We start from the raw sequence: 20325 nt of genomic DNA on the forward strand, positions 1-20325 counted from the left end.
TATACAGTGTATCACAAAAGTGAGTACACCCCTCACATTTCTGCAGATATTTAAGTATATCTTTTCATGGGACAACACTGACAAAATGACACTTTGACACAATGAAAAGTAGTCTGTGTGCAGCTTATATAACAGTGTAAATTTATTCTTCCCTCAAAATAACTCAATATACAGCCATTAATGTCTAAACCACTGGCAACAAAAGTGAGTACACCCCTTAGTGAAAGTTCCTGAAGTGTCAATATTTTGTGTGGCCACCATTATTTCCCAGAACTGCCTTAACTCTCCTGGGCATGGAGTTTACCAGAGCTTCACAGGTTGCCACTGGAATGCTTTTCCACTCCTCCATGACGACATCACGGAGCTGGTGGATATTCGAGACTTTGCGCTCCTCCACCTTCCGCTTGAGGATGCCCTAAAGATGTTCTATTGGTTTTAGGTCTGGAGACATGCTTGGCCAGTCCATCACCTTTACCCTCAGCCTCTTCAATAAAGCAGTGGTCGTCTTAGAGGTGTGTTTGGGGTCATTATCATGCTGGAACACTGCCCTGCGACCCAGTTTCCGGAGGGAGGGGATCATGCTCTGCTTCAGTATTTCACAGTACATATTGGAGTTCATGTGTCCCTCAATGAAATGTAACTCCCCAACACCTGCTGCACTCATGCAGCCCCAGACCATGGCATTCCCACCACCATGCTTGACTGTAGGCATGACACACTTATCTTTGTACTCCTCACCTGATTGCCGCCACACATGCTTGAGACCATCTGAACCAAACAAATTAATCTTGGTCTCATCAGACCATAGGACATGGTTCCAGTAATCCATGTCCTTTGTTGACATGTCTTCAGCAAACTGTTTGCGGGCTTTCTTGTGTAGAGACTTCAGAAGAGGCTTCCTTCTGGGGTGACAGCCATGCAGACCAATTTGATGTAGTGTGCGGCGTATGGTCTGAGCACTGACAGGCTGACCCCCCACCATTTCAATCTCTGCAGCAATGCTGACAGCACTCCTGCGCCTATCTTTCAAAGACAGCAGTTGGATGTGACGCTGAGCACGTGCACTCAGCTTCTTTGGACGACCAACGCGAGGTCTGTTCTGAGTGGACCCTGCTCTTTTAAAACGCTGGATGATCTTGGCCACTGTGCTGCAGCTCAGTTTCAGGGTGTTGGCAATCTTCTTGTAGCCTTGGCCATCTTCATGTAGCGCAACAATTCGTCTTTTAAGATCCTCAGAGAGTTCTTTGCCATGTTGGAACTTTCAGTGACCAGTATGAGAGAGTGTGAAGCTCTCACTACTAAATTGAACACACCTGCTCCCTATGCACACCTGAGACCTAGTAACACTTACAAATCACATGACATTTTGGAGGGAAAATGACAAGCAGTGCTCAATTTGGACATTTAGGGGTGTAGTCTCTTAGGGGTGTACTCACTTTTGTTGCCGGTGGTTTAGACATTAATGGCTGTATATTGAGTTATTTTGAGGGAAGAATAAATTTACACTGTTATATAAGCTGCACACAGACTACTTTTCATTGTGTCAAAGTGTCATTTTGTCAGTGTTGTCCCATGAAAAGATATACTTAAATATCTGCAGAAATGTGAGGGGTGTACTCACTTTTGTGATACACTGTATATACACACTTATACACAACTTAATATCAGTGCTAAGGCCAATATCAGCCTAAAACATATTCGGATATTCGGATTTTTTTTCCACTATGTGGCCGATATTTAAGATCTCATATTTTGTATATACAGTGTATCACAAAAGTGAGTACACCCCTCACATTTCTGCAAATATTTCATTATATCTTTTCATGGGACAACACTATAGACATGAAACTTGGATATAACTTAGAGTAGTCAGTGTACAGCTTGTATAGCAGTGTAGATTTACTGTCTTCTGAAAATAACTCAACACACAGCCATTAATGTCTAAATAGCTGGCAACATAAGTGAGTACACCCCACAGTGAACATGTCCAAATTGTGCCCAAATGTGTCGTTGTCCCTCCCAGGTGTAAATGGGGAGCAGGGCTGTTAAATTTGGTGTTTTGGGTACAATTCTCTCATACTGGCCACTGGATATTCAACATGACACCTCATGGCAAAGAACTCTCTGAGGATGTGAGAAATAGAATTGTTGCTCTCCACAAAGATGGCCTGGGCTATAAGAAGATTGCTAACACCCTGAAACTGAGCTACAGCATGGTGGCCAAGGTCATACAGCGGTTTTCCAGGACAGGTTCCACTCGGAACAGGCTTCACCAGGGTCGACCAAAGAAGTTGAGTCCACGTGTTCGGCGTCATATCCAGAGGTTGGCTTTAAAAAATAGACACATGAGTGCTGCCAGCATTGCTGCAGAGGTTGAAGACGTGGGAGGTCAGCCTGTCAGTGCTCAGACCATACGCCGCACACTGCATCAACTCGGTCTGCATGGTCGTCATCCCAGAAGGAAGCTGACGCACAAGAAAGCCCGCAAACAGTTTGCTGAAGACAAGCAGTCCAAGAACATGGATTACTGGAATGCCCTGTGGTCTGACGAGACCAAGATAAACTTGTTTGGCTCAGATGGTGTCCAGCATGTGTGGCGGCGCCCTGGTGAGAAGTACCAAGACAACTGTATCTTGCCTACAGTCAAGCATGGTGGTGGTAGCATCATGGTCTTGGGCTGCATGAGTGTTGCTGGCACTGGGGAGCTGCAGTTCATTGAGGGAAACATGAATTCCAACATGTACTGTGACATTCTGAAACAGAGCATGATCCCCTCCCTTCGAAAACTGGGCCTCATGGCAGTTTTCCAACAGGATAACGACCCCAAACACCAACCTCCAAGATGACAACTGCCTTGCTGAGGAAGCTGAAGGTAAAGGTGATGGACTAAACCCAATTGAGCACCTGTGGCGCATCCTCAAGTGGAAGGTGGAGGAGTTCAAAGTGTCTAACATCCACCAGCTCCGTGATGTCATCACGGAGGAATGGAAGAGGATTCCAGTAGCAACCTGTGCAGCTCTGGTGAATTCCATGCCCAGGAGGGTTAAGGCAGTGCTGGATAATAATGGTGGTCACACAAAATATTGACACTTTGGGCACAATTTGGACATGTTCTCTGTGGGGTGTACTCACTTATGTTGCCAGCTATTTAGACATTAATGGCTGTGTGTTGAGTTATTTTCAGAAGACAGTAAATCTACACTGCTATACAAGCTGTACACTGACTACTCTAAGTTATATCCAAGTTTTATTTCTATAGTGTTGTCCCATGAAAAGATATAATAAAATATTTAAATATGTTTGTATATGCATTAAGAACAGCATATTAAGTGCATAGCAAGTATATCAATTTGAGGTGATTATGTTTATTATAGCATTATATTTCTGGTCTCCACCCAGCTAAACCTATCCACCCACTTACTGACGTATGCAAACTTAGGTATGCACTTAAGGCAAATTAACCTAAATGTCTGCTTAGCTAATTAGGAAATTAGGAAATTATAGACAAGCATTTAGAAACAAGTAAAAGTCACAGGTCAGGGTGTTTTGTTTAACAAGAAAAATAAAGCCAAAAGCAGTGACATTCAATAGTAATGAATGACTCTATTTAAAAATGCACAACAAATAATGTTAAGGAGTAAAATCCTTTTTTTCTCATGTAGACTGTCAGGTAAAAATTGCAATATTAACATCGTACTGTGTCACTTGTCCTTCACAATATGCAGAATGACAACAAAAAGTGACCTTCAATTATAAAAACAACTACAGATAGTTAGGCAGTGTAGCCCTAAATTCATACAGTTGCAATTGCAAACAGGTGTAATAAATCAATTATATAATGGAAATAATAAGCATTCCAAGGGAATGCCCTTTTCTTTTCCAGCATGACTGTGCCCTGTGTACAAAGCAAGCTCTATAAGGACATGAAGAAAAGATTATTTTAAAGAAACTCCAGTGGCCTGCACAAAGCCCTGACCTCAGCCCCACTGAACAGATTTATAATGAATTGGAACATTAACTGAGGCTTTCTTGACCAACATCAGTCCAGCTATACAAATGGGCACAGACACTATATGGCCAAAAGTGTTTGGACTCCTGACCACAAGCTTGTTGAACATCCCATTTAAAAAAATAAATATCATATATCTATATAATAGAGTGACCTTGTGATCTTTTTAGGTATAACAGCCACTCCTCTGAGAAGGCTTCTCACAAGACTTTGAAGTATGTCTGTGGGAATTTGTGCCTATTCAGTCAAAAGAGCATTTCTTATGGTTGGGCACTGATGCTGGTCAAAAAAGCCTAAACTGATGTTCCAGTTCATTTTAAAGCTGTTTAAATCAGGGCTCTGAAATATTTTCAAAGCTTTAAAATATTTCACACAGAAATGTATTCATGTGTCATAATAGTTGTTACATTATGAATCAGTTGCCACTGACACCTAGTACCACACTGCAAGTGTATAATGGTAATACAGTACTAAATACAGTGCTCAGCATAAATGAGTACACCCCAACAGATTTGTCAGAAAACCTTTAGTTTCTTTCCAGAATCAACATTTTCTATGGGATACTATACTACAAAATACTCCTACAAATGTGGGCCATTGATTGCAAACAAGATTTGTTCATTTGTACGCACAAAAAAGTAATTTTCTTAACAAATTCATTCAAGACCATGTTGCAAAAATCAGTACACCCCAATGAAAGTCTTAGGAGTTTAGACTACAAAATTCTAATTAACACGAATTAAACATTATGTGAGTTTAATTATTCATTAAACAGGTGTCCGGCAGACAGTTCACAGTTTAAAGGGCGTTACTTAACAAAGAAAACCCCGTCCCATTTCATGCTGTCAGCGGTGGCATCACATGAAAGAGAAATGTTACAAGACCTGAGAAAGAATAGCATTCCTTTACACAAAAAAGGTGAAGGCTACAAGAAGATCGGCATGAATACTTTACTGATCAGTATGAATACTGTAGCAAAAGTGATACAAAAGTTTAACAAAGATGGAACTGCAAACATCTCACAGAGACGTCCAGGCCATCCACGGAAGTTAACACCCAAACAGGAGCGTCTTCTGATGAGAAGGGTTGAAGAAAATCGCCATGCAAGTTCACTGCAGTTAGCTAAAGAGGTAAAAAGCCAAACTGGCTTGACTTTTTCCCGTGACACAGTACGGCATACACTGCAGAAGAATGGCATGCATGGGTATCGTCCACGAAGGAAGCCTCTCCTAAAGCCCATGCACAAAAAAGCCCACCTAGAATTTGCCAGGGCCCATGCTGAAAGAGATTAAAAGATGAAGACTACTGGGACTCTATCCTCTGGAGTGATGAGACCAAAATAAATGTTTTTGGAACTGATGGCTTCCAAACTGTATGGCGTCGCAAAGGTAAGGAGTACAAAGAAGAAGGCATGGTGCCTACAGTGAAACATGGTGGTGGCAGTGTCCTTAAGTGGGGCTGCATGAGTACTACTGGTGTTGGGGAGCTGCATTTAATCAATGGTATCATGAATTCACAGATGTACTGCTCTATATTGAAGGACAAGATGCTACCATCACTTCGTGCCCTTGGTTGTCATGCACTTTTCCAACATGACAATGATCCAAAACACACCTCTAAGGCCACTGTTGCATTTCTGAAGAAGAACAAGTTGAAAGTGATTCAGTGGCCAAGTATGTCTCCTGATTTGAACCCAATCAAACACTTATGGGGAATTCCGAAGACACAAGTTGAGTATCACTCTTCATCCAGCATCCAGGCTCTAAAAGAGGTCGTTCTTGAAGAATAAAAAAAGATAGACATTGCAATTTGTCGGCAACTTGTTCATTCCATGCCTAGAAGACTTAATGCTGTCCTTAAAAATTATAGAGGTCATACAAAATACCAGATGTAGTACCTTTTGATGTGGGGTGTACTCATCTTTGCATCAACTCATTTAAGTAAAACTGAATATTTTTTAATCTAAGTTATATTATTAACCTTACTTTTATGCTATGGGTTAAAGTAATGTTCTATGAAGCGCAGTCTTTTCCAAATTTTGAAAATTTTTCCCGTGTTCAGTAAGATATTGATTAAAATCTTACTTTTCAAAAAGGGTGTACTCATTTATGCTGAGCACTGTATATCAGTCATTAATCACTCTCTCTAAGTAAACAAACAGAGCCAGCCACAAAAGATAATGAACATACACACATCGCTTATCTTACCTCTTCCATGGTTTTGGCAAAGTGCTGAAGTGTGCTGATCACCTCTTCATCTCCCTTTCCAAGAGCAAAGTTCTGCAACAATAAAGAATTTAAAAAAAAGACCCAAAGTCAAACAATTAACTGTTTATGGATTGAATGAGGAATGTGAATTGTTGAGCACTTTGTGTTGCTGATTTGATCCGGAATAAATATAACCCTTAATTGAAAACATTTGAGTGTTTTGGAATCATAAGTATATGAAACATTCATATTAATTTGCTGTGCCATTCCAAATTGTGGTCAGGTGCCTCCTCACTGGGAGCCTTTCCCAGCTTTTCAATGGGCGCAAGGCACACAGTAACACCCTGTACGCAGGGCAGACACACACACATACACACACACACACCCCCATTCACCTATAGGGCAATTAAGTGTCTCCAATTAACCTGACTGCATGTTTTTGGACTGTGGGAGGAAAACGGAACTCCTGTAGGAAACCCACGCAGACACGGGGAGAACATGCAAACTCCACACAGAAAGGACCCGGACCGCCCCGCCTCGGGATCGAACCCAGGACCTTCTTGCTGTGAGGTGACAGTGCTACCCACCGAGCCCAGGTGCCTCCTGTTTCCTTTAAATATGTATCCTTGATATGTGTATAAAACTCATAGTCCACCTGTTGCACTTTGAATTGGGTCTATAATGGCCCACAATTTACACTCATTGTCAGAACTAAAACTGTCTGTGGATCTATACGATCAAATTGTAGCGAGACATAGATCAGTGCAAGGATATAAAACAATATCTATGACTTTGAAACACAATGAACAGGGACGCCAGTTTCTTGCAGAGCTTTATGTAGCAATCTACTCAGCTCATCACACCTAGGGACTGCCAACTGACCTAGAAATATGTTTATTGGAGTTGGAAGCAAAGCAAAAAGTGGCCATAAGAAACCTAGATGAGATGGGAAGAACATGCAAGGACATGTAATTATTTAATTTACCTCACCATCTAGTGAATAACAAAACTGCCTATCCCTAAAATAAATTCAGTATATTCTGACTCAGCATATAGTTTATTATTACAGCAACGATGCTACTCAGAATTACTACTTTAATTAATTACACAAGGGAGTGGTCATGTTTTACCTGTTTCTCATATTTAAGTAATTGTTTGGAGAGCTGTTCGGTTGCCAGAGACATCTCATTCTAAAGAAAAGGGAAGAGAGTGAGAGAGATTTTTCTTCAGAAATCCCACTGATGTTTTTAATGTTATACTGTTTGCATGTGCAGTGCATGCGTTCGTACCTGAGCACCAAACACTCTTTGCATAGACTGCAGGAGTTGGTTGGTGTAGTCTGTAAGAGTGCTTGCATCCTCTTCAAAGACACTGAGCAATGTGCGTGTCTGGGAAAAAAAATCATTAAAACACAGTAAGTGAAAATGACAATCAAAGCATGTTAATGCATGAGGTGTGAATTAAATGTCAAAGTGGGTGTGGCTGGAACACAAACGCTTAAGAAAGCAGCAGGCAGCTGGTTCTGTAGAACTGTGTGCCAGGTGATTTGCACATTGGGTCTGTGTTTGTTTTACAATGGTATGTAACTAAGGTGTAGCTCTTAGCTGGCTGCAAACCTGTCAAACCTGACAAATTTTAGCCACTCCAAATCAGAAAGGTGTATATTAATAACAGGCCATAAAACCAATCATATCTTTCTAGTTCAGAACTAAAACCACAGGATCAGCAGCTGGTGGAATATAATACATTCATTTGCTAGCCCAACAGGCCATAAAATAATAGTGATAGCTACACAATTACATTACAAATATTAAAAAAGGCAATTTAGAATTTGCTGATGGGAGAAAATACAGGTGAGCAGCTGACTTGAGTCACTCAAACGGACAAATTCTGTCACAGGTGCAAACTTACAAAGCTATATCACTAAACTAATGTTTGCTTTAGGCCAGGTTAAACAGTGGTCAATAGTTGTCAATGTTAAAAGACTTTATAGCTTCAATGCTTCCTTACAATCAAACATTTAATTACACATTAACCTTTTATGAAGTAGGTTATGACCCACTTTTTTGTTCAGAACTATACAATATCCTGAATTAAAACCCAGTAGAAATGAATAGGCTATTACAGTTCTGGAAAATCTGGGTGACAAATCTCATTACAAGTCATTTAGCTGATAACAATAATTGCTTATAAATGCTGAGATGAACATGCTGAGTATGTCAACAGGCTAGCACTTCACAGAAATACTAAAATGCTTAATTTAAGGCATGATTTGTGCCAATATTTATTTCTTTTTAAAGCAAATGTTGCACCCAAAATGTAATGACTAGAAGCTTATTGGTTTGGCTTTCTGGGCTGGAGAAATGGTATTCCAGTCTTCTCCATTAACCAAGCTATTCCAGCACAGGTACAGAAAAGGGCAGCTATGGTCAGTAGTACAATTAAGTTTGAGACATATTTTAGACATCCATCTTTTTATTTTTGTGGTAGCTGTAACAACCACCTGAAAACTCTCTAATGTCAATAGGTAGGACAAGGGAGGCCGGTAAATGGAGACTTTTGTGGTTTTATGGTGAATGACAAATGGTTTGACCATCCCGCCCATTCTACCTGCCCTGTCACTGCCACAGTATTGTAGATCCCACCTCATGTGGACACAGGTATATCTTTCTCCAAGCTCCACAATGTACTTAATGTGTCTCAAAACATACATCCAGACGCTGCCATCATCTCGACTGTGGACATGCCAACCTCAGACCAGTCATGCTGAACACTAATCAACATGCCTCATACTAAACTAGAGGGGCAAACATACTAGAACAACAGTAATCTCAGTTTAGCAATGGCTACAAGGCTAAATCATTGCCGGCTTTTGGTAAACTGAACCATGATGCCATTTTCCTCAGATCAAATAATGAACCAATGCTTGTACAAAAAGCTCCATAAAGGTGGGTGGCAAAGCGATGGTTTGGCCAATCAGAATCCACAATGTACGTTGCACTACACAAAGCTGACGGAGGCATTTTTCGGGCGAGTTCAACTGACATCAAGTCAAGAACTCACTGTATATGTATGATTTGTGTAAGTCCTATTTATTCAAATTATTCTCCAGGCCACCCAAGGAAGATGGGTCCCTGCTGAGTCTGGTTCCTCTCAAGGTTTCTTCCGGTAATTTTAAGGGAGTTTTTTCTTGCCACAGTCGCCCCTCGGCTTGCTTAACAGGGGTTTTTAGTCTGTTGGTCCTGGATTCTGTAAAGTTGCTTTGAGACAATGTATATTGTAAAAAGCACTATACAAAAATAGATTTGACTTGACTTGACTTGACATCTATCAACATTTCCCTGACCAGAAACCAGGGAAGAATAAAACCATCCAAGCTGCTAAAGATTTACAATCTGGGAATTTAAAAAAATGACTAGATTGAGGGGAAAGGCAAAAAAACCTTGCCAAAACAATTATGGTATGCATGTACTGCATGTTAAAAAAAAAAGTGTAGACTCAACAGGTATGAATGTTTATTGCTGTTCCTCAAGACCAAAACATTCAAAAAACTGATAAACCACAGAGATGCTATACCAATAAACAGTAATAGTACCATTAAACGTAAGGATCTGAGATTAGCAAAACTGTGATGGCCAGACAACTGGGTCAGACAATCTCCAAAATGACAGGTCTTGTGGGGTAGTCCTAGTATAGTTTTTTGGTAAAACCAGAAGTGGTCAAAAAAAGGACAATTGCTGAACTGGAAACTAGATGGTGGGCACCCAAGGCTCTGTGATCTGCATGGGGAGCAAAGACTAGCCTGTCTGGACCAATCTGACAGAAAAGCTACTGTAGCACAAATTGCTGACAAGGTTCATGCTGTCTATGATAAAAAAGTGTCAGAACACATGGTGCATTGCAGTTTGCTGCATGTGGGGCTGCACAGCCACAAAACAGTGCCCATGCTGATTCCTTTCCACAGCCTAAAGGGACTACAATGGACAATAAAAGCAAGGGAAGAGATGGCCAAATCTGATGTAGATAGCACTACGGAAAAAAAGCCAAATCGGCAAAGGCAGTGTGATGCTCTGGGAATATTCAGCTAGGACACTTTGGGTCCTGGCATTTATGTGAACGTTAATTTAACATGTAACACCTACCCAAACATTGTTGAAGACCAAGAGTACACCCCTTTAGGGTTATGATATCCTCTACTGGCAGTTGCCTTTTTCAGCAGGATAATGTGACCTGCCACACTGCCAAAAAAAAGCTCAGGAATATGGTTTTAGCTTGACCTTGGTTTATAGCTTGGCCTTTAAATTCCACAGATCTCAATCTGATTATGATATGGTGACAAGTGAAAACTCCTGGGCTTTTATGTGTTTAACCATGGGTGATTTTAATGTGTGCAATGGTACAGTAAAACGTAAAGTACAGTAAAATGTTTTACAATAATAATAATAAACATTAGGGGTGGGTTTATAAAATCAATTTTTCGATTCGAATCGATCTTTATTTGAACGATCCGATATCGATTCATATAAACGCGAGCTCGATCTTTTAAATACGCCCCTTTTTACGGTGTACACGGAAATCTGTTACCCCTTTAATTTCGCGTGACCAGCCAGTGTTTTTTTGCGCAACGAGATCTGACCTGCACATCAGTTCAGCATGGCAGAAGCTCAAGTTATGCCTGGTTCACACTACACAACTTTTTGCCCTGATTTTCGCTCGGCGATGGGTCAGCGCTAGGTTCGGGAGGAACTCGGTGTTCGCTCTGCAATCAAAACTCGTGGTTCAGGGGCGTAATATAGTTTCTATCAGAATACATCAGCACACGAGTTTTACAGTATTTCTGACCTGATCGTTCTCTACAAAACAAAATATTTATTAACCTCCAACTCACTATAGAACGATCCATGCTGCTCGTGTTGCCAAATCCACTCAGATTCATTTATTTTTCTCCGTTTTCTACATCAGTGCACAAACTTTGATCGCTCGCTACTTGTTGATGTGCATGTTTGGACGTGGTATCATTAAACCTTTCATCACTTCTCACGTGTGTTTTCGTGACAAAACGTAGTTTTGGAGACCAGAGAAGCTGATTCCAGTTGGAGATAGATGGTGCAGCGTAAAACCCCCCTATCACCTGTGAGTCGTGCAGTGTGAACTGTACAGCGACCCCCGCAAATCAGAAAGTCGTGTAGTGTAAACTTGGCATAAGCTGTTTAACAGCCAGGTGTATGTTTACATTACATTTACAATGTTGTAGCGTGTCAGACATATAAAATAATTATAAAAAATGAATGTTACTGTTTTCTATTTTGGAATAATTATTTATGTAAACAAAATACACAAATATTTTTAATAATGAGTGTTGTTTGTACAATTATCACATTCGTTCTCTGAACATCTGTACATATTTAAACAAAACCTGTTAATGTAACTCAAATATGCCTAACTGTGTTGAATCGAAATTGAATCGAAAATCGAACATCGAATCGAATCGGGACCTTGTGAATCGGAATCAAATCGATCCAGGAAATTAGTGGCGATACCCAGCCCTAATAAACATAATTATAATAATTATAATTATTACAAAACATTAATGAAAACAATATAACCACTTTATCCTGATCAGGGTTTTAGTTAGCTCAGCGCCCTTCAGAAACATGGCGCAAGGCAGGGATGGATGGATGGATGGATGGATAGATACTTTACTAATCCCAAAGGAAATTAAGGCCTCAGTAGCTTCTTACATACACACTACAGAGATTCACAGTAGACAAACTAGTACCTCCATAAGAACAACAAGGAGATGGTGGCACTATTATTATTATTTACTATTTTAAAAAGTCATTTCAAAATCCAACAGCCATTATTTTGTCTAAAAGGTTAAAAAAATAATGCAGTCACTCTAAAAGAGCTTTAAAAGTCCTTTGCAGAGATAGCAGAACCTGTTAGTGGGACAGTCATCTCTGCAGCACTTCATAAATCAGTGGAAAGACAGAAGACGGGCATATAACAACCCAGTTGGGGTTTGCTACTAATGGCAATGTGAGAAAAAAGATTGTCTGAAGGAGAAAATTTAAATCTTTGCACAGATTAACAAACACGATGTCTGGCAAAAACAGAAAACCTCCTCCTAACTGTGCGTGCACACTTAGACTGGGATAATAGTTCCCCTTACAACACAACAATGTCCCAAAGAATACAGCCAAAACAACACTGGGGTACTTTCTGGGGAAGAATCTGTACATTTGTGATTGGCCGAGCCAGTATAAACAGATAGTTAGACCAGTATCAGATCACACTCACCTAGGGAGAAATAATTTGTATTTGACCAGCAGACCAGTACCATAAGGAATGCCAGGATATGCTTAAAAACCACATGTAAATTATTTGTTAGGCGTATTACTACAGTGTATCACAAAAGTGAGTACACCCCTCACATTTCTGCAGATATTTAAGTATATCTTTTCATGGGACAACACTGACAAAATGACACTTTGACACAATGAAAAGTAGTCTGTGTGTAGCTTATATAACAGTGTAAATTTATTCTTCCCTCAAAATAACTCAATATACAGCCATTAATGTCTAAACCACCGGCAACAAAAGTGAGTACACCCTGTGTGAAAGTTCCTGAAGTGTCAATATTTTGTGTGGCCACCATTATTTCCCAGAACTGCCTTAACTCTCCTGGGCATGGAGTTTACCAGAGCTTCACAGGTTGCCACTGGAATGCTTTTCCACTCCTCCATGACGACATCACGGAGCTGGCAGATATTCGAGACTTTGCACTCCTCCACCTTCCGCTTGAGGATGCCCCAAAGATGTTCTATTGGGTTTAGGTCTGGAGACATGCTTGACCAGTCCATCACCTTTACCCTCAGCCTCTTCAATAAAGCAGTGGTCGTCTTAGAGGTGTGTTTGGGGTCATTATCATGCTGGAACACTGCCCTGCGACCCAGTTTCCGGAGGGAGGGGATCATGCTCTGCTTCAGTATTTCACAGTACATATTGGAGTTCATGTGTCCCTCAATGAAATGTAACTCCCCAACACCTGCTGCACCCATGCAGCCCCAGACCATGGCATTCCCACCACCATGCTTGACTGTAGGCATGACACACTTATCTTTGTACTCCTCACCTGATTGCCGCCACACATGCTTGAGACCATCTGAACCAAACAAATTAATCTTGGTCTCATCAGACCATAGGACATGGTTCCAGTAATCCATGTCCTTTGTTGACATGTCTTCAGCAAACTGTTTGCGGGCTTTCTTGTGTAGAGACTTCAGAAGAGGCTTCCTTCTGGGGTGACAGCCATGCAGACCAATTTGATGTAGTGTGCGGCGTATGGTCTGAGCACTGACAGGCTGACCCCCCACCTTTTCAATCTCTGCAGCAATGCTGACAGCACTCCTGCGCCTATCTTTCAAAGACAGCAGTTGGATGTGACGCTGAGCACGTGCACTCAGCTTCTTTGGACGACCAACGCGAGGTCTGTTCTGAGTGGACCCTGCTCTTTTAAAACGCTGGATGATCTTGGCCACTGTGCTGCAGCTCAGTTTCAGGGTGTTGGCAATCTTCTTGTAGACTTGGCCATCTTCATGTAGCGCAACAATTCGTCTTTTAAGATCCTCAGAGAGTTCTTTGCCATGAGGTGCCATGTTGGAACTTTCAGTGACCAGTATGAGAGAGTGTGAGAGCTGTACTACTAAATTGAACACACCTGCTCCCTATGAACACCTGAGACCTAGTAACACTAACAAATCACATGACATTTTGGAGGGAAAATGACAAGCAGTGCTCAATTTGGACATTTAGGGGTGTAGTCTCTTAGGGGTGTACTCACTTTTGTTGCCGGTGGTTTAGACATTAATGGCTGTATATTGAGTTATTTTGAGGGAAGAATAAATTTACACTGTTATATAAGCTGCACACAGACTACTTTTCATTGTGTCAAAGTGTCATTTTGTCAGTGTTGTCCCATGAAAAGATATACTTAAATATCTGCAGAAATGTGAGGGGTGTACTCACTTTTGTGATACACTGTATGACTCATGGAAGGAATGAAGACAGCTTCTTCAGTGTCTATCCATCGCAACAAATCGAGTTAAATTATTAAGCAGAAATAAAACACACAGTATCTGATTAGTTCTATACATACAGCTATCATAATCTGATGGGTTTGTATAGAAGAGGTTTTTGTAGATATGGAGTAATATGTAAAATCGAGAAGTGTTGAAAAAAAAGAAAAAAGATCCACAAATTGAATATGCCAGTTATAATATAAATAACAAAATCAAAAGACAGGTAAATAGAACAAAAATTACATAAGCCAGTGAAAGAAATTATGTTTCAATATGCTCAATTGATGTATACAACTGAATATATTAATGCTTTATATTTGTATTTTTAGGCACATTAAGTAAAAAAGCGTATTTTCGTTCTTCGTTATTGGTGTTAAAAGTTAAAATCCTACCACTACAGTGTGTTCAAAATTATAATGCATCCATGTATTTGTTGGCTACATGCCAACATATGCTTTATTAATTGGCACAGCTGCTTCAAATTAATCGCTAATTAGTCCTCAATTAATGTCATGTAATGTACCGTACTTCCCTTGATGTTTTAGCAAACCAAGTCAATTTTGTTTGCACACAGTAGTTGGTATTTACAGTTATTAAGCACAGTTTACACTGGGCAAAAAAGACCTTACAGCAAAGGTAAAGAAGATAGTAGAATCTGTATCTGAAAACACATCAAACTAGAGTTAATTCAAGGTGATCACTGCACAATAAAAAAATTCTGCAGAATAGAAGAGATTTAAGCTCAGGATCTCAGAAGACAAGCTGCAAAAACACATATGTCGACCAGCAAGAAAATATTTAAAGCCTGTGGATTGGGAGAAATAAAGGAAACAACTCTCCAAAAAGTGTCCAAGATGAAAACAAGGCCAAAACAACAACAAAAAAGAAAAACAGGCAAATGAGGACGAAATGTGATTAAAATACATGAAGACTAAAGGTAATATTTACGCACAGGCAACAATAGATGGACCAGATGGATGGGTTAGTGGCCGGGTCATAAATGTCCTGCTCCATTGTGACTCCGACATCCACATAAAGGCAGTGGTGTCATGTTCTGGTTCATCAATGGCAAACCTATTGGCCCTTTTTGTTATTGTTAACCTTGTTCAATTTTCACATGTAGTCGACATTGTGTTTGGTATGTATTGTCTGGCATAGTAATTATGAACAGTGATTTTTCCTTTGGCCTTAAATTTTGTAAATAAAAATAAGAGAATACACTAAATGGTGACTGCACTTAAACCTTTTATGTTATTTTGATATTTTTGTCTACTTTTACTGACAAAATTAACTTTCCTGTACCTCACAGTAAAAAGAAACCTGGCACTTATAATAGCATAATAATTCTGAACACAGTGTAGAATGCGATTAAGAGTTATGGGCTGGTAAATAGCATAAAAAAAGCACTGCATGGAATTTATTTACTCATTTTATTAGGATTTTAACGTCATGTTTTACACTTTGGTTACATTCATGACAGGAACGGTAATTACTCATTACACACAAGATTCATCAGTTCACAAGTTTAATGTCCAACACAGTCATGGCCAATTTAGTGTCTCCAATTAACCTGACTGCATGTCTTTGGACTGTGGGAGGAAACCCACGCAGACATGGGGAGAACATGCAAACTCCACACAGAAAGGACCCGGACCGCCCCACCTGGGGATCGAACCCGGGATCTTTTTGCTGTGCAACATTTATAACACATTTATAACTTGACCTACATTAGTAAACTGGCTGACAGCAGTGGTATTTAGGCAAATATTTATTATTTCCAAACATGACTTTTATGAAGGAACGCTTTAAAACGGCCAGCCAAGGTTGTGACGTCACAATCCCAAGCAATATATATTAGTTATGCCTGACAAAAGGTACAATAAAAATAAAAGCAATTTGAAAAGCACTTCTATATCTCCTTTAAAACCTAAAAATCATAACTGTATAAAATAAATGCAACATTTATAACTTGACCTACATTAGTAAACTGGCTGCCGATTACTGGAGCCACTAATATTGTATCTAAAGATAAAACTCTGCGATGAACCTTAAGAGTGTGAAGTCTGAAGTGCACAGGCGTTGTTCATTGTCTGGTTTACCACTGCTTTATCCTATTTAGGGTCGTAGTGGATAGAATTCAGTGGGTGAAAGGTAAGAAACACCCTGGACAGGTCACTAATCCATCACAAGGCAAACACACACACAGACCTAGGGCAATGTTAGTATTGTCAATTAACTTTACGGCATGTCTTTGGACTGTGGGAGGAAACCGGATCTCTCAGAGAAAACCCACACAAACACTGGGGAAGGAGAGGGGGGGGGGACTCCAGTGTGGAGTCCGGTTATGCAGACTCCACACTGAAAGGAGTCCATTTCACCCGAGAATCAAACCCAGGACCTGTTTGACCTTCTTGATGTTAGGCAACAGTGCTGCCAAGCTAGCAACCGTGCCACCCTGAGAGTTGATCTACTTTTCCAAACTTTTTTGTGGTATAACTAGGGTTGCCAACCGTCCCGTAAAAAACGGAATCGTTCCTTATTTGGAAACTAAACGTCGAGTTCCGTATTTAACTGATACAGGACGCGCTTTGTTCCGTATTTTTATCAGTGGGAGAGAAATGCTGCAGATTGGACGGAGACAGGGCGATATGTATGAAACAGAAGGAAACTGTTGCTACCGTGGGAATTAGAAAGCGTTTAAGTAGTGTTCACTTTTAGTCTTAGTAACGCCGTGTGTGCACAGTCATATCAGCATAACAACCTATTTAATATACCGTTGTTTGAGTAGCGCAGTGGGCAGAGCGCATCGTGCATATTTTTCCGCCCTAGGTTCGAATCCGGCTTAGGGCGAAACTAAAGTTAAACTAAAGGGCCGGCGCTATGGGGGCGCTAGGGTGGGCATTGCCCCCCAAGATTTTCTCACTGCCCCCCTAAGCAATGCAGTCCAGAACCGGGGCTGCATGTCAGTGTGAAGATGGATTATGTAAAAATGTTGTTTGCACTATTGAGAAAAAATTATGATGGTGTAAGACCCCTTATATTTTTTATAGGTGCAACCCTAACCGCCTAACGGACAACACGCCAAACTCCTCAAACAGTATTCAGAGGTGCTTGTCTTGCCATTAATTTGTTTTATACATATACATGTTATAGTAAAAGAACTGACAGTGCAAAGAGATGTTAAGTTTTTAAAAGTTTGGAAAAGTGAAGCAACTCCCAGGGTGGCACGGTTGCTAGCTTGGCAGCATTGTCGCCTTACAGCAAGAAGGTTCGATTTTCAGGTGAAAGGGTCTGGGTCCTTTCAGCGTGGAGTCTGTATGCCCCCCTCCCTTCCCCGGTGTCTGTGTGGGTTTTCTCCAGGAGATTATCACAGTCACCACAGGTGCCCTAGGTGTGTGTGTGTGTGTGTGTGTGTGTGTGTGTGTGTGTGTGTGTGTTTGCCTTGTGATGGATTAGTGAGCTGTCCAGTGTGTTTCTTACTTTTAAATGTATTTTTAATAACTGGTTTATAGGCCCGCTCCCGCTCAGGTAAACACCTAACATCCCACCCCACCACCCTATGCCCTCCGCCAGCCCAGGGTGTTCCTTATTTTCAGTTCTGAAAGTTGGCAACCCTAATTATAATCCTATAAATGACCACTGTGATAGCAATGCTTACTTCGGATTAGGCCTGTCAGTTCAAATAAACTAAAAACTGAACATATTTGTGCAGTCTGTTCTTTTACTATCACATGTATGGGTGATTCTTCAATTGCGGGCTCTTTTTACCATCTTAACTTTTGAAAAATAAAATTAGTAATAATTTAGTTTTAATTATGTCAAGATAATGCTTACATGCTTTAGAGCAAAGACTTAATGATGGCTACAATTGAGCTTATATAGAATTTTAATATTTCATATTTATTAGCAAAGTGGCATAGCAAAATGTCATTATGTGTTGGTAATGACGTGTTGCGGTAATGACAATTTTTACTTTTTTTAAGAAAAAGACTAGCTAGGCCATGGATTTGCTAAAGCTAGTCAACAGCTAGTACAAGATGCACTTTAAATACATATAAATAATGTGTATTTTTTTTTTTTTTTTTTGGTAAAGTACTGCCATATTGATGTAAATGGTAATGACGCTGAATAAATATATGATCAGGAGGAATACATGATTAAATTACTCACATTTCCAGACATTAAAATGTCAATCTTCTCTCATGGCTGGCATGTGCTTCCTTGTGAGTCTTTGTTTCCATGGTTACAACATAAACAAGTGTTACCTTCAGATGATTCCCTACAGAAACCATACACTGTTGCGGTAATGAGGATAATGCTGGGGACAGTAATATATTGCTCAAAAATATGCATAGGTTGTACAAATATGAAAATAAAAATTACATTTTGTTTCTTTTTAAGTTATTATAAAACTAATATTGTGATTTTTATAATGAATTGATTACTTTTTAGCATTTTATTAGAGCAGAGAGGTTTTAAAGTCTGGGTTGGGGACAAAGTTTAAATCATCATAAAAAATGGAAATCATAATTATTTTGGTATGTAATTTTTTTAGTGATGCAATGAATGATCTTTTTAATACCTAAAATATTTGTTTTGTAATAAAGTATTTTTAGCACAAATTTATAACCTAGGGACTTAAAAGTTCCCACAATTGAAGAATCACGCGTATATGTACAGCAGTGGTACTTAGACAAATATATTATGTCCAATCATGGCTTTTATAAAGGAATGCTTTAAAACGGCCAGCCAATGGTTGTGACGTCACAATCTCAAGCAATACATGTTAGTTACGCCTGACAAAACGGCCAGTAAATGTAGCTACAAGTTAGAACTTGGGAATGATCTTTTAACACAATATACATGTTTTGCCAGGCGGTTACGATTAATAATGAAGACACTCCCAACATGTCAGATAAACAGATATACAAACACATTACTGCCCGGTTTAAGCTTTTTCTATTTCACTTACAGGCCAGGCCATAATGTTTTGGACAAAAAGAAGGCAGGTATGACCCATATTTGTGGCTTAAATAAAGCAGCTCGACCCGGCTGTGTAAAAAGCTGTAAATAAATAAAGAACTTCCAGGATGCGTCAGCTGGCTATAGTCCCGAAACAAGGCGTCACCAACGTACTTATCTTCGTGCTTTATTTTCTCTCCTCATACTCTCGTACTATTAGTTTTTCACTTCTATGTGTTATTAAAGCTTTAAAAAGTAAACACGAATTCAGTTTATTACGCTGTAGCTAACAAGCTCGTACTATTTTGATAGCCAGAGTCAACATTAACATTAAGGAATTCCCTCAAAAGCGAGCAGAATGGTTAAACAGCGAGTACATTCCTCATTACGAATAATAAATACGGCTGAAAATTGTTTCTCCTACCTGTGGACTGTCCTGTAAAGCTTCCTCCAGCAGCAATTTATGTACGGTCGGCATCTTGCTAAGCAGTGATGGAGATGAATTATGTAGGATGAAGACTCGCTTTCCCAGGCTGCACTCTGCGATTAACCAACGGCATTCTGGCTCTATTCAGTGAGTCGTATCAATTGACTCAGCTTACCCGACTCTTCAAACAGCAGCATGAGTCACTAGAACGAATTAAAGGCAAGACATGCGGCTCTGATTACTGACTAAGGAGTTTTGCGTGTTGTCTGTGTTTTGTCTCGTACTCGTAACCCCACCTCTCAAAACATACCAATAGGTGGAATGGCTTAGCCAAATTGCCCTTGTAAGTCAGTGGAAAAGTGTGTGAAACCCTGAGTAAAACAGGGGCCCCATCCTGCCCTGCTCCAAACCCAACATGACGAATAGGAAGAACGCCTAGGCCTATAAACCAGTTACTTAAAATAAATTGAAAAGTAAGAAACACACTGGACAGGTCACTAATCCATCACAAGGCAAACACACACACACACACACCTAGGACACCTGACTGCATGTCATTGGACTGTGGGAGGCTCCCGGAGAAAACCCACACAGACACCAGGGAAGGGGGGGGGCATACAGACTCCACACTGGAAAAAC

The 20325-nt window shown here is 40.2% G+C and overlaps 1 protein-coding gene across 1 annotated transcript in view; it reads right to left on the bottom strand.

The window, feature by feature from the left end:
• The window catches only part of appl2 (adaptor protein, phosphotyrosine interaction, PH domain and leucine zipper containing 2), a 43542-nt gene extending 23766 nt beyond the window's left edge, over positions 1 to 19776 (bottom strand). Inside the window, exons 1-4 of the mRNA XM_062993509.1 lie at positions 19684 to 19776; positions 7506 to 7604; positions 7347 to 7406; positions 6217 to 6288 (exon numbers count right to left, since the gene is read on the bottom strand). Coding sequence (XP_062849579.1) covers positions 6217 to 6288; positions 7347 to 7406; positions 7506 to 7604; positions 19684 to 19737 — 285 coding nt within the window. The 5' untranslated portion in view covers positions 19738 to 19776. The remainder of the gene's footprint in view (positions 1 to 6216; positions 6289 to 7346; positions 7407 to 7505; positions 7605 to 19683) is intronic.
• Positions 19777 to 20325: the final 549 nt, after the last annotated feature.

The sequence above is a fragment of the Trichomycterus rosablanca genome, chromosome 1, assembly GCF_030014385.1.
Source record: "Trichomycterus rosablanca isolate fTriRos1 chromosome 1, fTriRos1.hap1, whole genome shotgun sequence".
Taxonomy (NCBI): Eukaryota; Metazoa; Chordata; class Actinopteri; order Siluriformes; family Trichomycteridae; genus Trichomycterus; species Trichomycterus rosablanca.